At 49.2% G+C, this 17,911-nt stretch overlaps 1 protein-coding gene across 1 annotated transcript in view; it reads right to left on the reverse strand.

The window, feature by feature from the left end:
* The window catches only part of EPAS1 (endothelial PAS domain protein 1), a 92,217-nt gene that overhangs the window by 28,188 nt on the left and 46,118 nt on the right, over positions 1-17,911 (reverse strand). Inside the window, exons 2-4 of the mRNA XM_086327128.1 lie at positions 11,730-11,920; positions 2,599-2,750; positions 2,100-2,184 (exon numbers count right to left, since the gene is read on the reverse strand). Of these exons, the coding sequence (XP_086183254.1) occupies positions 2,100-2,184; positions 2,599-2,750; positions 11,730-11,920 (428 nt within the window). The remainder of the gene's footprint in view (positions 1-2,099; positions 2,185-2,598; positions 2,751-11,729; positions 11,921-17,911) is intronic.

Consider the following 17,911-nt stretch of genomic DNA (forward strand, 5'->3'; position numbering starts at 1 on the left):
TTTTCCCCATCCTGTCATTTGCTTAATCTCTCTCAACACAGCTCCAATCAGATTACCCCATCTCTGCTCAAAAACTTCCAACAGCCCCCTCTGTCTACAGGATGAAGTTCAAGGCTCAATTGCCGGCCTTCAAAGCTTTCCACAAGCAGCCTCACAGCCTTATCTGCCTCTGGGTGCTCACACTAACCCTTTGCTTATAGATCACAAGTCCACTCAGGTCGGCACCTTCAAAGCCTTTGCTGATTCACTGATTTTGATCCCAAGTCCTCAACACAGGGACCGAGAGACCCAACATTCTACGCAGATCAACAGAGTAGCGTCATGCTGAGTCACAGCCCTGGAGAGCGAAAGGTCCTGGACTTTGCCTGGCCCAACACTGTCACTTTGAAGAGAAAGATTCCCAGGAACAGAGTGATGAAGGGACTTGGTTCAAGTTGTATGATCAGACTGAGGCAAGGTCAGAGGTTGAACTGAGACCAAGAACCCAAGGGTTTCCAGGGTAGAGAAGAAATAAGAGACTTTGGGGTTTTCTCAGGCTTCCAGTGCCTGTTTTAGGAAGGGATTCAGAAGGCCTGGCAGCCTTTTTCTCACAGAACTAAACAAGACTTTCTCAGCAACACAGAGAAGACAGTGCGCAGCCCTGAGAGCTCCCCAGCCTGCACCTGACCAGAGCCAGGTGGCCTTCAGGAGGGAGAGCAAAGGGGCTGCAGGAGGAGGGGGTGGTGGGGCTCGGGGGAGGAGGCAGGAATTCTGCATTCTGCAGGCTCAGGTGGTAACAAGGCTAGAAGTAGGCTAATGAAATGTATGCTTTTTCAGCATGTGTGACAACAAGAGCAGAACCTTGTAGGCTTCATACGGCCACCTTGCCTCTGTCATTCAGGTTGGATAGTACACGCTCCATGTCAGTGACAGGTGAGAGCTGTAGAAAGGGATGTTAGACTCGGTATAATCTGTGCAGGGCAGAGACTGACTCTCAGGTTCAGAAGGGACCTTGAAAGCCATTGAGTTCCCTTTTTCTTAAAGCTTCAGTCCACTTGACAATATGCCCATTAGAGCTTTTGCACGACTGTCCCCAGTTACAAGAGATGAAGCAGCCAGCTCCGACTGTCCCTGAAAAGTGCTTTCTGCTTGTATGGGCCCTTCCATCCACTGGCACCTGCTGGAGCCCCCGCAGGTAGAGTGCAGTGCACACCACCTTTCAGACTTTCTCCATCAAAGCCGCCTGTTCCATTTTTTATCACCCGGGGACCAGACTCCTTCCTTGGCTCCGGTGCTAGCTAGTCTCTAAAGGTGGCCCCAGTAAGCCACGTCTCACAGCATTCAGGGCCTGGTACAGCCCCTCCCACAGTGAACGGGCCAGGTCTGTAACTCACTGTAACCAAAGAGTGGCGCTGTACCAGTTCCAGGACTAAGCCTTCAGAGGGCCTGGCAGCTTCTACTTTTGCACTTTTGGGGAGTCCTGAGCTCCCCACAAGGGAGCTAAGAATATAAGTATAAGAAGTCTGGCTACCCTGGAGAGACCATGTGGAGAGGAAGAGGCTCCGATACCTTATGGAGTGAGAGAGAGCTCCAGCCTCTAGCTACGCCACAAGGTCCCAGAGGTGTGGGTAAGCCCCCGACATCACATGGAGCATAAGAACCACCCATAGAACCCACCGAATCATGAGAGACAATAAAAGGACTGTTTAACCCACTATGCTTGGGCAGTCTGTTACACAACCACCACACGGACAGCTGCAACAGTACCCATGAACATTTTGGCACAGACAAGCTTATTGGTTAGGATGGTGTCATTCGGAAAAGATGCTGGACACTCAGGTGATGAAACCTCCTGGAGATGGTGTCCTAACCCACAGGAATGCCCTAGGAGTGTGATCTCAGGCACCACAAGAGCCAGCAAAAGATAATTCTGAGTACGAGGTCCTTCCAGGGCCCTTGATCTCATCTCCGAAGTCCTGCTGGATTTTCTATGGGTGTCTGTTTTTTCTGGATCATGATGGCCATGATCTATCCATCCTACATTAGTACACAAAGGGGAGGCAGGTCCCTTCCCCACGTGGTGTTAAGAAGAAAAAAAAACACACCGAAGAACACCTTACCATTTTTGAGGCTCAAGTTCTCACGGATCTCCTCATGGTCACAGGGATGAGTGAAGTCAAAGATACTGTGTCCTGTTAACTCTACCTGTTTCAAAAAACAAGGCTGGGATCATTATTCCTGACACTAAAGAAGTCTCCAAGAGGAGGCTGAGTCCCCTTTCAGGTTTGGAGAGAGGGAGGAGGCTGAGTCAGACCTTCTCATATTCCACTCGGCAGATCCATAGACACACAGGTGTAACAGAGGTCATGACAGACTTGGCTGACAAGGGTGGGCCTGCAATCCAGCTGGCAGAGCTGTCTGCCAGGATGGCCACTGGCAATGCTAGCCCAGTGCCAGGGGCTCTACGTTATTTCTAAGGTTTGAGGCTTGAGATCAGAGAGGAGGAGGGTGGGTGCATACAGGGAAAGGTCAGGAGGGAGGTGATCAGAATCTTCCACTAATTTCTACCCCCAAATGGAAACATTTTCCCTTTCTGAAGGAGCCCGAGGAGGGTGTCACCTGTGTGAGTCCCATGAACTTGCTGATGTTCTCCGACAGAAAGATCATGTCACCATCTTGGGTCACCACGGCAATGAAACCCTCCAAGGCTTTCAGATACAAGTTGTCCATCTGCTGGTCAGCGTCGGCTTCAGATTCATTTTCAGAGCAAACTGGAAAGACAGGGGATGGGGTTGAACAGTTTGCATCAATGTGGGGTTAAAGATGTGACTGGTGTGCATGGGTGTCTTCCAGGGATAGCTCAAAGACATCAGATGGATTTTTCTGGAAACACATACTGCCAACCACCTAAGTGTCTGTCACATGCCCAAGGAGCAGGCATCTGATGAGCACCACTGCACGGAGGACACCCTGCTGGGGGCTTCACAGGCAGTACAGTTGCGGCACTGTACTTGTGGGTCACCGATGTCAAGGCAGTTACAGGAGTCGTCGGGACAGTCATTTTCCCTAATGGATGTTGAGCAATGACAGCATATCAGCCTATCACTGAGAATGCTATGTAATCTTCAAAACACCTGTGGGGTAGGTCCTACTGTTTTTTGCCTTATCTTACAGATGAGGCCCAGAGAGATTAAGTCATTTGCCCAAGGTTATAAAGGTTGTGGACTCAGGCAGATGAATCCAGAAGGCACACTCCTAACCATTCATCGGTTTTGGAGTCAAATAACCACTGACTCTATTCCTCCTATTAGGTTATGGCTCTAACTGACATAACAAAGAGTAAGTGAAAACCTCGTTGAATATCAGTTTCCTCGTCAGCTAAACGGAGATAATAATGCCCACCTCTTGTAAGGGTTAGGTAAGTATGGAGAATGCCTAAAACATGCCGACTAGCATGAATTCTCTCCCTCTCTGGCTCCTTCTACAACACTGTCAGTGTCTTCAAATTGCTCAGAACCTGAATGGGGGCTGGGTGGTACACTAAGCCACAAATCTAAGTGAAAAATTCAGGGTGACAGAGGTGGGTGCCTAAGAGGAATATAGACAGTCAGTGCTGAAGGGTTCACAGGAAGAGGGGGTCACTTTGAAGTGGTCAGAGACAACTGTTGAAAGAAAGGCATTTGAAGAGACTCATGAAAAGCAAGTATCTCACTCTGTTAAATGAAAGTAGGGCTTTCTGGGCCTACTGGCTTGGGCAGACACTGGAAAGCACGGAGGAGGCAGAGCCTGGAAGGAACTCTCTGGGGATGAGAACAGGTCCACCCGGCAGAAGAAGGAGGGTCTGTGCCCCAGGCTCATCGCCTGGGTTCATGAGTCCAGCGGCCTGGAGGAGTGGCATCTCAGACCATTGCTTTGGGGAGATTCGTCCGGCAATGGCACGCGCGGTGATTTGGAGACAGTGAGGATCAGAGGTGTGAAGCCACAGGAGGAGGCTGCTGTGTTAGTGGCAGGCTGTGGAGGTGGTTGCTAGGGGCAACCGAGGAAGGCATCCACTCCCCAACCACTCTGGGGGGCCCTGGCCTATCAAGTAGACCTCTGCTGTCTGCAAAATGTAGCCTCAACTCTGGCCCCAGCGAATAAAGCTCTCAGGCCCCAGACCCTTGGTTGTTATTGCTCAGACCACAGACTTTAGTTCAGCCCTGGTTCTCCTAGCTCATTATTTAACTCCAAACATACATTTACTTATAAAAACTACAAACATCAAGCCAAGTATGCTTACCTTAATTTACAGAACGAGAGGATCATAGAATAATTTGTCACTTACGAAAGTTAATATTCACTTAACTAAAAAAGAAGTCATTCAAACAGACTATTGGAGGGAATATAAAATGCAACTGAATTTATGGGCCACTTGGCAAGAGACATGTGGATGCTGTGCAATAAAGTTCAAGGGCCTTCCTGCAAGGGCACTGGATTTATTTGGTTCTCTTTTCCCTTCAGCCACTAAATTTAAGCTCTGGGCCATACACTGTTATTCCTCCAGAAGAACAAATCCAAATTAGGAGATGTTCCTACCAAGGGGCTTCAGTGGCATCCCTGGGGACCAGCCACCTTCAGGACACAGCATCAGTGAATGTGCCGGGGTCACTGATGCTGTCCAGGGACAGGCCACCCTTCAGAGCCAAGAGCTGGGCCATACAGAGTGTTATCCTAGTGACTTCCCTCTGTTTTGCTAAAATGGTAGAACAAAATGAGGGAAATTCTTTCCTCTTCATACCCTGATTCAGGCAGCTAGCCTATGGGATGGGAGACTGGGAATGGCCTTTTTACCATACACATGCCCATACCTGATCCCTGCTTAGGGTCCCTGCCAACCAACTGGTTAGCCGAACTGATGATAATGAAGCAAAGTTCTAGGTGCGGGTGGTGCTGTGGCCAATGTTCACACTCCTGGTTAACACTTAAATTTAAACAGGGGCTTCAGAAGAGACCACGACTTTACCTAGTGCTGTCAAAATGGAGCAAGCACCAGGACCACTGCAGGACTTGCTAAAACAGGGATTTCTGAGACCAGAGCAAAGTGAAAATGTGGGATCTCTCACTGAAACATCAAACCATGCCCAGGGCCCTTCTAATGGTGGAAGTCCCCATGGGACCGAAGAGTCACAGAGTCATAGAGCCAGCCCTGGATGGGCCCTGTGCCCAGCGTTCCTGATCCAGTAGGTCTCAGGTTGGGGGCAGGGCTTCCCAGGTGGCTCAGTGGTAAAGAATCCCCCTGCCAATGCAGGAGACACAGGTTCAGTCCTTGAGTTGGGAAGATCCCCTGAAGGAGGAAATGGCAACCCATTTTAGTATTCTTGCCTGGGATATCCCATGGACAGAGGAGTCCTGTGGGCTACAGTCAATGGGGTCACAGAGTCAGACACGACTGAGCGAGCATGCACGCATGCAGGTTGGGGGCTGAGAATCTGCTTTTCTAACAAATTCTCATATGATGTGAATGCTGGTGACCACAGGTGGAGACCATCACTGCCTTAACTTAAAGTCCTATAAGACACCCTAATGCTGGGAAACAGAGAAGGCAATGGCACCCCACTCTAGTACTCTTGCCTGGAAAATCTCATGGATGGAGAAGCCTGGTCCATGGGGTCGCTAAGAGTCAGACACGACTGACCGACTTCACTTTCACTTTTCACTTTGGAGAAGTAAATGGCATTGGAGAAGTAAATGGCAACCCACTCCAGTGTTCTTGCCTGGAGAAACCCAGGGATGGGGGAGCCTGGTGGGCTGCCATCTATGGGATCGCAGAGAGTCGGACACGACTGAAGTGGCTTAGCAATGCTGGGAAAATCAACATGTTTTGGCAAGTGGTGACCTATTTGGGGGACATAAGGAGAGATTTTCAGCACTGTTAAAAATCACACCAGACAGGTGAGCGCCTTCTCCAGACAGCAGAGGCCAGTCCTGTGATTCCTGGCCTAGTGAGAAGATTTTTCTTCTCTTCAATTTCTTTGATCTCAGTGGCAACACTGACTTCAAAATCTGGAGTCATCCCAAGACAACCTGATTTGGGTTAGCTAGGCCCAGAGGAAATTGTTCTGCTTAAAGTTTCCTGTTTTTAACAGTTCCAGCACAGCCAAACTGGTTTCCATCCGCGCCCAGTACACTTGCTTCCAGGAGGTGGTGAAATTGGCTGCAACAGCTGGCCAGCTGGACTCCAGGAGGGAGGGAGAGGGGCACACAGAGCCCACGAATGGAAACAGAGCATCTTGGGACTAAAGTCACAATGGCTGGGGGACCAGGAAGCCAGCAGGCCAGCCCCGCGGGGACCTGGAAACAACGGGGCCTCTTTCCTCTGTGGAACCATTTGCTCCCGCAGCACCTGCCTATCCTCCTGGGGACTTCGGACGGAACCTGGCCAGCTTGCTGTCAGCTTGGAGCTGAGGGTTGAAGCTGCGGGGCCGGAGGGAGCACTTTACCCGAGGGGCTGGGGCCCCAGGCACATCACCTGGCTGAAGATGACCCTGCCTTTCCCCTTTTCCTCTCTCGTGGGAGCATCAGGCCTCCTGAGGGGATCACTAATCTCTGACTCAGTGCTGGGCACACAGACAATTCACTCGCCCACAATGCAGCTATCACACTCCTGCCACATGTCTGCCCTATGCTGGGCACGAAGTCAGGCCACCTGTCAGCAAGTGTCACTTACTGGGTGCTCAGCCCTGTCCTCGGGAAAGTCAGGTGTAAGAGCATCCTTTCCCCAGAGGAATCTACAGACCAGTGGGGAAGAGACAGATAAGCCGCCGTAAAGTTGCACAACAATCTGGAAGAAACCCTGGGTGCCCAATGAAGACGAGCACACAGTAGGTGCTTGATAAACCCTCAGTGGACTCTTTAAATAGCCCTGGGCTCCGGGTCTCAGTTACTTGCTTCCCAGGACCCTTCAGGGTCTGACCCCCAGGAAGAGGAGCGGGTCATGCAGATCAGAGGCACTCTGCAGAGACTCAGTACGCTGCACCCGAGAGCACAACAAGATTCTTTCAAGCTAAAAATAGCCCCGGTAAACAGGCTTTGATGACTCCCCACAGCCAGGATATGCGCGGGCTGAGGTTTCGGAGCACTTTTTCCGGAGCACCGCGCATTTCCTTCAGGCAGCACCGCCTGGGTGGGGTTGGACCTGGGGCGGGGGGTTGGGGGGCAGCAGGAGCTGGGCATCTGGGGTGAGCAGGCAGTGGCGGGGCAGACACTCCTGACCGGGCCCCTGGGGCCAGGCAGGCCATCACAGGTGCTGCTGCGAAGGTTGCCAAGGTTATTTTCCCTTTGTTCCTACTCTGAGAAGTTCCAAGTGTTCTGACTGGTCCCCAAACCACTCTGATGTGATCCTCCTGGGGCATATGTGCTTGGCGGGCAGTCACTCCTTAGTTATTATCGAAGGGGCTTCCCTTTTACACTGATTCTTCTCCTCGGGCTCTCCTGGGCCCAGAGACCCATGACACCACTGGGCCCTGGATGTGCTGACTGCAAAAGCAGCCCAGTCAAGCCATGAGGAAACTATTTTTGAATGGCTTACCTGGCCATCAGCCCTACCTGTAAACGCCACCATCACCAGGTAGTAGGCTGGGGTTACCCTCGCATCTTTGGTAGAGGGCACTGTGTTTTATCTGACCTGTGGGCCTCCCAAAGGGCCTTGAAAGTCCACCATTAGAAATACATTTCTCTGTCCCGTACATGACTTACTGTCCTGTCTTACCTCTCTATATGACCCCTCATAACATACGGCACAGGGCTGGGCAGCAAAGACCTGCTGACGGACCAGACTTATCAACTTTAAGCTAAGGGAATGATCTGAACAAAGTATCTCTAGAAGAGACTGTACACTAGGGGCTCTCAGCGATCAAGATCCTGGCATGAATCAACCATTCAGCTCTTTTCCAACAGGACAGAAAGAGGCCTTGGTTTGGAGGGTGGGTGGGATAGGGGGTGAGACAGAAAGAAAGTAGGGATGAAAGCCTGGGAAAAGAAGTCTGAAAGAGGGGCAAAAGAAGGCACCAGAAACCGTAGCTGCCTCCCCAATTTTACCTCTGCTCTCACTTTTTCCTGCACAAGAAGGTCATGGTAAAAAGCTAAAATCACTTGTCCTACATTTTAATGCCTTTCCCTTGGTAGTCTAGAGAGGAGGAAATCATCATCTCTTATTAAGAGTGATGTCTTCACTAAGCAACTGTCAATGAATTAATCATAAACCTGACATTTGTCTTAGAAATCTTACTTCACATTGATCTCTAGCTCTTGTGTTAAATGAATTTGATTTTTTCCTCACGAGTTTGTGTGGGGGGAGTCAAAAATCAATTTCATAGTGAAAAGCCAGTTTTGCATATTTACTGCTGTTGAAGGCCCTTCAAATGCAGGAGTGACCCTCATTTGGGTACAGTTTGTGGGGCTCCTCTTGAAAGAGGATTTAAGACAATCAAGTGGTATTTCCACTGATGTTCCCGTCAGAATGTGTTCTGTTCTCAGCCCAGCGTGGAAGCTAATATCATAAAGCTATTGTTTCAGTTTGCTTCCTGTGATACAAATCTCAATCGGCCGCCGAGACTCCCAGCCTGAATTTCTCAGCGCTGAGGTTTCCTCTCCAACATTCCCACACAGAACAGCCTACTGTGAAAATCAAAGGGAAACGTGTTACTAAGTAAAGAAGAAACTTCTCTAAAGCAAAACCTGGTCTTTTTTAGCCTTTTGAACTCTGAGGTATGTAACCAGCTATTTCCTATCATAAAGGGAGCCAACATCGACGCTCACCTTTGTTAGAAATGCTTCCATCATGGATCTGTGGTTTATTTTGACTTAGGAAGGCTTGGCAACTCTGCATTTTGCTAGAAATTGCTAGAAGGTAGTAAAAGGACAGTAAGGGTTTACACTGGGTTTTCATTTACATCATTTCCCCCAAAAAACCTATACTTATAAATCTATTTACTTGATCATAGTTGGTTTTATCGCTAGGCTATAACTTATCGAGAGCCTAATACATGGCAGCAAGAGGATAAGGATTTTAACAACCAACATCCTTGGACGGCACTGCAAGTGAGTACTGGCAGCCGCTTTGTGCAGCGGAGAAAGTGAGCTGGAGGGTGGTAAGGAGGTTTTCACAAGGCTGCAGAGAAGGCAGGCAGCCTGACTGAGGTTCTAGGGCAGGTCTAACTGCCCACAAATCCTGTACATCTTTTCATTGCGCTGCATGTTTTAAACAAGCAAAATATGATTAAGATTGTCTCGCATACAATTTCTAAAAACAACGTCAATAACTGGTCTAAAGAGTGTGTGGCAGCAACGTGGAAGAGGGGGCAGAGAGAGCCATCCATCACCTCCTCCCTCAGGTGATGCATGTTTCATGAGAACTGCTCCTTCAAGGACACCCAGATCAGATGACCAAATGTGGACACTTTTTATCCTTTTCTGTCACTTCTTTCCTCCGGACCGAGAGGACCAGAGCCAACACGCTGAGTGCTCCAGTGGGCCCGGGGAAAAGCCCAGCCAGAGGGCAGGCACTTTGTGTCCACAACTTGCAACAGGCCCTGGGCAGGGATATGTGAGGTCTTGCTGTGGCCACTCTGGTCCCATCTCCCCAGGTGTGTCTGGCCCACAGGGGGCTCTCGCCAGCACACTTGCAGGCAGACATGCTCAGAGCCTCTGATACATGTCCTGTCCAAGCCAACCCTGAACCACTGATGGGGTGGGGTGGCTATGCACGGGAGAGCTTGGAAACCCAAGGCCGTGCACCAAGAGCAGGGTAGAAACAGCCACTGAGTGTGTAAGGACCTCCCCTACAGACCCCACTGCTCAGGGCCAGCCCCCGATGCCTCCGTTTAACTTTGGTTCCCCACCAAGGAAGACCCCCTTTCTCCTCAATCACCAGGCCCCATCCACATCTTCAGGTGATGATGACCAAGTCTGCAGAATGCTCCTGCCCTCCGTGTCTCTGTTCCACTGGATTCAAAAGGACTTGAACTCCAGGTGCTAAATGTGTGCCTTTGCAGCAAAGTTAACTTTTCTGTGCCTCACTTCTAATCATCTGTGAAATGAGCAGAAACATCCTCCAAGCCCAAATTTAGTCAGAAAGCTGTCTCAGGATTAATGTATTACTCCTTTTGGGGACCCCTGTTGGTGGAGGAACAGGGGTGATGGTGGTGAAAGTAGTGAGGAACCCCAAGAAATCAGCGTCTAAAAGTGGAATTTCATTTCGTGTCTCAGTGTGGAATTTCAAGTACTGGAACAGGAAAGACGAGATGCTTCTGGGTGTGGGGAAGGGGTCTCTGTTTAGTCCTTAAGTCCTCCACTCCCTGTTCTGTGCAAATGGAAAGATGACTCCAACATGGCCAGACACGGCCCTCACCTGTCCTAGAGGACATGCTTCTTTAAAGGAAACAGGTACACCCACGCCCTGCGATGGCATCTCCAGGCCTTTCTTGGACGTCAGTCCATGGTTCCCTTTCTCTGCAGCATCTATGACACCACGCCTGCCATCGCCTTGCACTGTTTCTTTCAAAGTATTTTGAGAGCAAGATTTCACCCTGGGTTCTCTCCCTCCTGTCTGCTCTTTTCTGAGATGCTTTAGATTTACCCACTGCGCTGTCATCCTATTTTCTGAGTCTTCCCCCCATATCCTTCCTGTGCTCCTGGGCCCAGAATAGCACATGGCGCTCCGGCCTCCCCGCCTCACACTGGATTCCCTCTGTTCTGGGTTTCCTTCCCAGAATAGCCACTGCATAACAGGATGGCAGAGTCCACCCTGCTCCAAGGTACATGGCTCACTCGGGAAAACTGAAAACCAAGCACGAGAGAACTCCCCCTGCCGCCCCGCTCTGCTCACCACCTCAGACGAGGCTACTGATGGTGCCACGGCTGGGTGGGGGCGGTGGGCACAGAGGGGCGCAGCCCCCTGCCCAGTTCCCTTACAAAACTGGCAGACTAGAAAGGACTGACTGACTATCTGTCTGTCAGATCTGATATTGGCAGAAGCCCCAGGCCTCCTCCTCCTGGTCTGGACTAACAGGAAATGGTATTCTGAAGAAGATGAACTCTGAGCGGGAAAAAAGTTTTGTGACCTTGAGACTTGCAGAGATAGCAGGGAAGGTGAGAATTTGTGGGTTCTGAGGGGAGATGGTTATCTGTCCGGGGCTCCCCAGTGTGGCTGGGCCTGTGCTTCACAGACATTATCTCAGTTTATTCTTAAAGACACCCTGAGCAATAAGTATTCTAACTCCTTTTACGGATGAGGAAACTAAGGGCACAGACACTGAATAACCTGGCTGGCATCCTGGCTAGTAAGAGGGAAGGGTCACATGGGCACACCTCTGCCTTCTGGAGAAGGTGGTCGGCGGACAAACACTAAGATGTTCCCTAAAGGATTCATCCAGCCTGGACTGGAGAGTGGATCTGCCAGCCGAGGGCATGGCAACTGGGAGCCAGCAGCAGCGGCTCTCGCTCTCCCAGCCCTTTGTGTCCCCTCAGCTGCCAAGGGCTTCAGCCCATGATTGTAATCACCGCCAAGGCCACTGCTGGAAAGAGGTGCAATAAAAGAAAACTAAATGCTAAGGATGGCGTTGCTGTGGGTGGAAGGTGTGCAGAGTGGGGGTTCCTGAGGAGGAAAACCCCTGCTCTGTGCCCGTGGCCTTCCAGCTCTGGCTCCTGCATGTGAGAACACGGGGGTTGGGGCGAGGGGACAGAGGGAGGGGGCCCAGGGTTCGCGGCCTCACCAGAGGACAGGAGCTTGTGCGTGCGCAGGAAGCTGATGGCCAGCCGCATGATGGAGGCCTTGTCCAGGTGCGAGCTCACGCTGTGCGGCAGGGGCAGCTCGTGCGCCAGCTCATAGAAGACCTCTGTTTCCTTGCTCCGCCGGCACCTGGCTGCATCTCGGGACTTCTCCTTCCTCCTCTCGGAGCTGCTCCTACATTGAGAGACAGGGGTTAGTCTCCAGAACATCACTGCCATCCCATCACACCCCCGGTCATCACACCCTCAGGACTCCCCCATCCAAGGCATGGCCAGACTCGCCGCTGGGCTGATGTGGGCTCACATCGGTCACCTGGGCCACAGGTGACAGAGCTCTGCCTTTGTGGATCTCGTGTCTTCTCAGCCGCCCTCCCATCCCGCACGCCATGGAGTCCACACCAGGGCTTCCAGTGGGTGAAGTCTGAGCAAAGACTTGCTGGTTGAGTCAATCCACTGGCAATGCCCAGGGCTATCTGGGGACTGAGGTGAGCGTCCAGGACAAAGAGGGAAGTGTGAGGAAGCTGTGGCCAGTGGCTTAGATGGCTGTGTCAAAGCCTCTGGAGAGCAAGATGAAGAACTGCTTCTGGAAAAAATGCTTAAACAACTAAGCCCAGTACTGGACCTTAGATTCCATTTCATATCAGTGATTTCCATCACAAAAATTGAAAACGCCACTAGAGCCCAGGAGCAGTCAACCAGACGGACACCTATCCGTCTGATGTCCCAAGCACACACCTGCCAAGGGTTAAAAAGGACCAAGCACAGACACGATTCCTCTCTGATCTACCAGCAGAGGCTTCCAGTCAGCCTCATCTCCCTTCGTGCAGGAGAGAGGTCCACTTGCCAGCTCTGTACATTTATATTATTTAAACTGATTAGCCTCAGTTTTCTCATTGGTAAAATGATAATACAGTACTTGCCCCACAGAGTTAATGTTGAGGACTGACATGTGATAACACGTGGAAAATCTTTAGTGCCAGGGCTATCCTGATGGTAAAGCAGTGTTAGCTAATAGTAATAACAAATTTGTCCATGAAGAGATGAGCATGAGAGCAAAAATGTTACAAAAGAGTACAGCAGAATCCTATTTTCATGGAAATATATGTTTTATACATAACACCTCTTATACAGGAAAAATCTAGAAATATAATAAAATACTAACGATTATTATTCTTACAGCTGCCCTGTGTACGGTGCTTACTATATTCCAGGGATGGTGTTAATCACTACTGCACTGGCTCCTTTAATTCTCACAACTAACCTTGGAAGTAGTTATTATTATCCCTAATTTACAGATGAGGAAATGGGTCGATGGAGGCTAAGTATTGTAGTCCCTCCTTTATTCTCGGAGATTCATTCCGAGATCCCCAGTGGACGCCTGAATGCACCGACAGTCCAGGAACCCTACAAGTACTGTTTTTCCCTGGACGAATGGGCAGGTAGCATATACGGCACAAACACACCGGACAAAGGAATGATTCACGTCCTGGGTGGGACGGCAGGAGATTTCATCATGCTTCTCAGAATGGCATGAGACGGAAAACTTACGAATTATTTCTAGAATTTTCCATTCAATATTTTCATCCTGGGATTGACTCTGCGGAACTGAAATCACAGAAAGTGAAACCACGGATAAGGGGGGACGGCCGTTAATTCACCTGCAGCCTCTAAGACAGCCTCTAGGTAGGGAAGTGGGACCCTACACCAGGCATCTGGGCCCCAAACTCTAGGCTCTTACCCACCAACGATGTCCTGTCTCCCTATCTTCAAAAACGTTCATAGTGTCAGGTCAGTGAGGTGAGGAGATTTTTTAAGTGCTTATTCATATTTTCTTATGTTTCTATAAAGTACCTATATTGCTTGTTTAATAAACAAGTGTCCAATGATGCTCATAGCTCTCAAGGCCTCAACCAACCAGCTCCGACTTGCTCTGTCTATCCTTTCTCCTGAGAGTTCTAAAACCAAAGGTTACTTCTCTTTTTGTTTGGCTTTGCAGCCTGTTATCTGGACAGAAAAAAAAAAAAAAAAAATCAGTATTTTTGGGATTCCCCAAATGTTGACACACCATCTCTCAAACCCCTCAAGATTTGGGGATGCCATCTCTCAAACCCCTCAAGATTTGGGGCAGAGGCACTGTTTCGACTTTACAACATGCTTTATTTAAAAAAAAAAACAGAACACCCAGCGCTCCTTGGATGGATTAAGCATTGTAGATTCAGAATGCAAGAAGAAACTCCAACAGCTCTCGATGGTCTGGAAGAACCTTCTGAAAAACTGTAAAATGGGTGGGATTGTTTTTCTTGCCCTATCTCCCTTTTCTGTTTCCTTTACCAAACCTGCTTCCTCCGTGCCCACCACCCCCACCCCACCCCCGATGACTTTCAGCTGTTACAGCTCTGGGCCCTGTGCCCCGCCCATCCTCACACCCATCCCTCAGAGCCTGCCCGTAGGATCATTCTGCTTTCGCTCCAGCCGGTAGTGGCAGTTTGTATACTAGTCCCTCCCAGTTGCCTTTAAATCCTGACCTCTGATTGTGCAGCACAAGCGGTTGGTCAAGGTTTGCAGGTGTTCTGGACCAGGAAGGGAGGGTGGGAAAGAGGCAGGATGCTGTGATTGTACCCATCGCACCTGTGTGTCATGACAGCAGGTAAAGGAGAGCCGGTGTCTTTAGGACATTGAGTCCACTCTCCAGCACCTATGTTCACGCTTTCTGAAAAAAGCATCATCAACACGTGATCAGCCATTAGAAGCCTCTAGAGAAAGCCTGGGCTTTCCTGGTGGCTCAGTGGTAAAGAATCCGCCTGCCAATGTAGGAGATGCAGGTTTGATCCTTGGGTTGGGAAGATCCCCTGGAGAAGGAAATGGCAACCCACTCCAGCATTCTTGCCTGGAAAATCCCATGGACAGAGGGACCTGGTGGGCTACAGTCCATGGGGTCGCAAAAAGCACTGGACACTACTTAGCGACTAAACAACAACAGTAACAAGAGAAGGCATCCTGAGTGAAACAGACACCAGCACAGGCTGTGACCTTCATGCCAAGATCTGCACACACAGTGCTTCCCTTTCCCATCACCCTTTCCTTGAAGTGGAAGAGCAGACAGAGAGGAAGAGCCAGGGAAGGAAAAGGCTGTCTGGAGTTGGCACTCTGTCCGGCAATGGCCTTTGAGATTTGGCTCCTACTATGTTCCCTTCACCCTGCTTATTTAACTTCTATGCAGAGTACATCATGAGAAACGCTGGACTGGAAGAAACACAAGCTGGAATCAAGACTGCCAGGAGAAATATCAATAACCTCAGATATGCAGATGACACCACCCTTATGGCAGAAAATGAAGAGGAACTAAAGAGCCTCATGATGAAAGTGAAAGTGGAGAGTGAAAAAGTTGGCTTAAAGCTCAACATTTAGAAAACTCAGATCATGGCATCCGGTCTCATCACTTCATGGGAAATAGATGGGGAAACAGTGTCAGACTTTATTTTTCTGGGCTCCAAAATCACTGCAGATGGTGACTGCAGCCATGAAATTAAAAGACGCTTACTCCTTGGAAGGAAAGTTATGACCAACCTAGATAGCATGTTTAAAAGCAGAGATGTTACTTTGCCAACAAAGGTGTGTCTAGTCAAGGCTATGGATTTTCCCTGTGGTCATGTATGGATGTGAGAGTTGGACTGTGAAGAAAGCTGAGCACTGAAGAATTGATGCTTTTGAACTGTGGTGTTGGAGAAGACTCTTGAGAGTCCCTTGGACTGCAAGGAGATCCAACCAGTCCATTCCGAAGGAGATCTGCCCTGGGATTTCTTTGGAAGGAATGATGCTAAAGCTGAAACTCCAGTACTTTGGCCACCTCATGGGAAAAGTTGACTCATTGGAAAAGACTCTGATGCTGGGAGGGATTGGGGGCAGGAGGAGAAGGGGACGACAGAGGATGAGATGGCTGGATGGCATCACTGACTCGATGGACATGAGTCTGAGTAAACTCCGGGAGTCGGTGATGGACAGGGAGGCCTGGCGTGCTGCAATTCATGGGGTCTCGAAGAGTCGGACATGACTGAGTGACTGATCTGATGATGTTCCCTTGGCTGCACAAATGTTTACTGACACTTTTGTGCTGGATGCTGCACTGAGAACCTTACATATAGTACCTCATTATAATCCTCTTAATGGGACAATTATGGGAGGCATTGTGAGCATAATTTACACATGTGGGAACTGAGACCCAGACATCATATTTAACTTCTCAAGGTCACAAGCTAGTGCCTGTATAAGCCCCTGGAGACAGTACAGTCAGGGAGCAGATACCTAGAAGTCCTGAGACACGTAGGTGCTCACTGTCTAATTCCATCCTCACCACCTGCATGTGAGATGGGCAAGGCAGGCACTGCTGTTGTCCCCATTTCACAGATCTGGAAACTGAGGCCCTGTCAGGTTAAGTTACTAACCTAGGACAGTTCAGCTAATTAGCAGCTGGGCTAGGACTAGAACCCATCTCTTCTCAGGCCAAAACACACTCTTTCTATTGCTTAATGGTAGGAGATAGTGGCTTTAGCAAAAATAAACAGCAACGTCTTAACATTGAGAAAAAGAAAGGTTGAGAATCTCACAGAGACTCTCGGTTTAAATGTCTGAGCTCCGCTTCAGGTACCTTGTTTTTACAGTAGTACTCTGGGACCAGCATGACCTTAATTGGATTATCTAGGTAACCTCGACACAGCCCAGAGATAGCTGTCTAATGTTGACTCTTGGAAAAACAGACAGACGTGTAGCACTGCCATCACTGTATTAGCAACACGAAGAAATACAGCTAAATGTGAAGTAAGACCTGCCTTGACCCAACTGACGCACCTCGTTGACCTCACCCCATCAACCACAGGCTGGGCTTCTCAAGTCAACAGACCAAGGGACAGGGAGTTAGGAGGACTGGTTTTAATACACTGGTTAATACACTTGTATTAATACTGGTTTTAATACACTGGCAACCCATTATCTTGCTATCTGATGTTGAGATAGTACCCCAATGGCCTCATCTGTGAAACAGGAGCCTTCTCCTGTCTTCTTTGTCAGGATCAAGTGAGACAAGCATAGAAGGGATGGGAGTACTAGAAAGCTCTCCACCATGGCTGATATTAATGATCCCACTGCCAGGCTAACCTGAGCACTAGTCGCAGTCAGACTTTGGCCCTACAGCTGCTGGTCACCAAGTCACCACGTGTCAGGGCTGCAGTTTCATTTGTTGGTCAGGCTGATTTTGACCAGTTTGTTGGGTCATGTTGCTGGTCCTTAGGTCAACGAGGCTTCATGTCCTAAAGTACATATGCCTTATTTTCTCTCCCTAGATGGGTCCTAGAATTCACTGCAAAGACCAGAATTTTTATTTTTTAATAATTCTAGACATGCCATGTTACAATTCTCTGGTTTATTTATTTTTTGGTAAAAATATATTTTATCTAAGTTTTCCAGATCATCAGAAATGTATTTCTCACTCCAGTTTATCTTTCTACAAAGTCCCTCTTCTTATCCTTCTTGGTGGCCTTCCTGTGACCGTGGGGTGGTCCTGTATAATATGCGGTATATGGAATATATAATTTGAACATGGCCCTGGTTGACTGTGTCCTTATGCAGACCCAGAAGTATTCACTAAGCTCCGTTCTGGACCTTGTGGCTGAGGTGCACATTCCTTGTTCTCAAGGAATATGCAGTCTGATTGGGGTGCCAACTTGAAACATCCCTGTTAACCAGACAAATAAGTACAGACAAAAAGCACAACAGGTGGTTCAGATGAGAGACAAGCTGGTGGCCACAAGCAAGGTCAAGGCAGGCTCGCCAGGGAGGCTCCAGCTGATCCCAGAAGGACAAACGGCGGTACCCTCACAGTATTTGAGGGGTGTAGACAGCACTTTTTTTTTTTTTACATGTTATCTCACGTGAGTCTCATAAAATCCCTGAGAAATAGAAATCATCATCCCCATTTAATAGATGAAGAAGTGGGAGATGTAGACAGATGAAGTGACTTGCTAAAAACATGGTCTCAAACCTAGTTCTGGGTTCAAGGTCAACGTTTTTCCACTGGCAGCAAGGAAGCTGCTATTTTCTGTCTACTTTCAATATGGACCAGGCTGTGTTAGGTATTTTCCCACCAACTGGATGTCCATGTACACTACAGGAA

Source organism: Bos grunniens, chromosome 11 (genome assembly GCF_055505025.1).
Source record: "Bos grunniens cultivar Pamir isolate PY7600 chromosome 11, Bosgru_T2T1.0, whole genome shotgun sequence".
Classification (NCBI taxonomy): domain Eukaryota; kingdom Metazoa; phylum Chordata; class Mammalia; order Artiodactyla; family Bovidae; genus Bos; species Bos grunniens.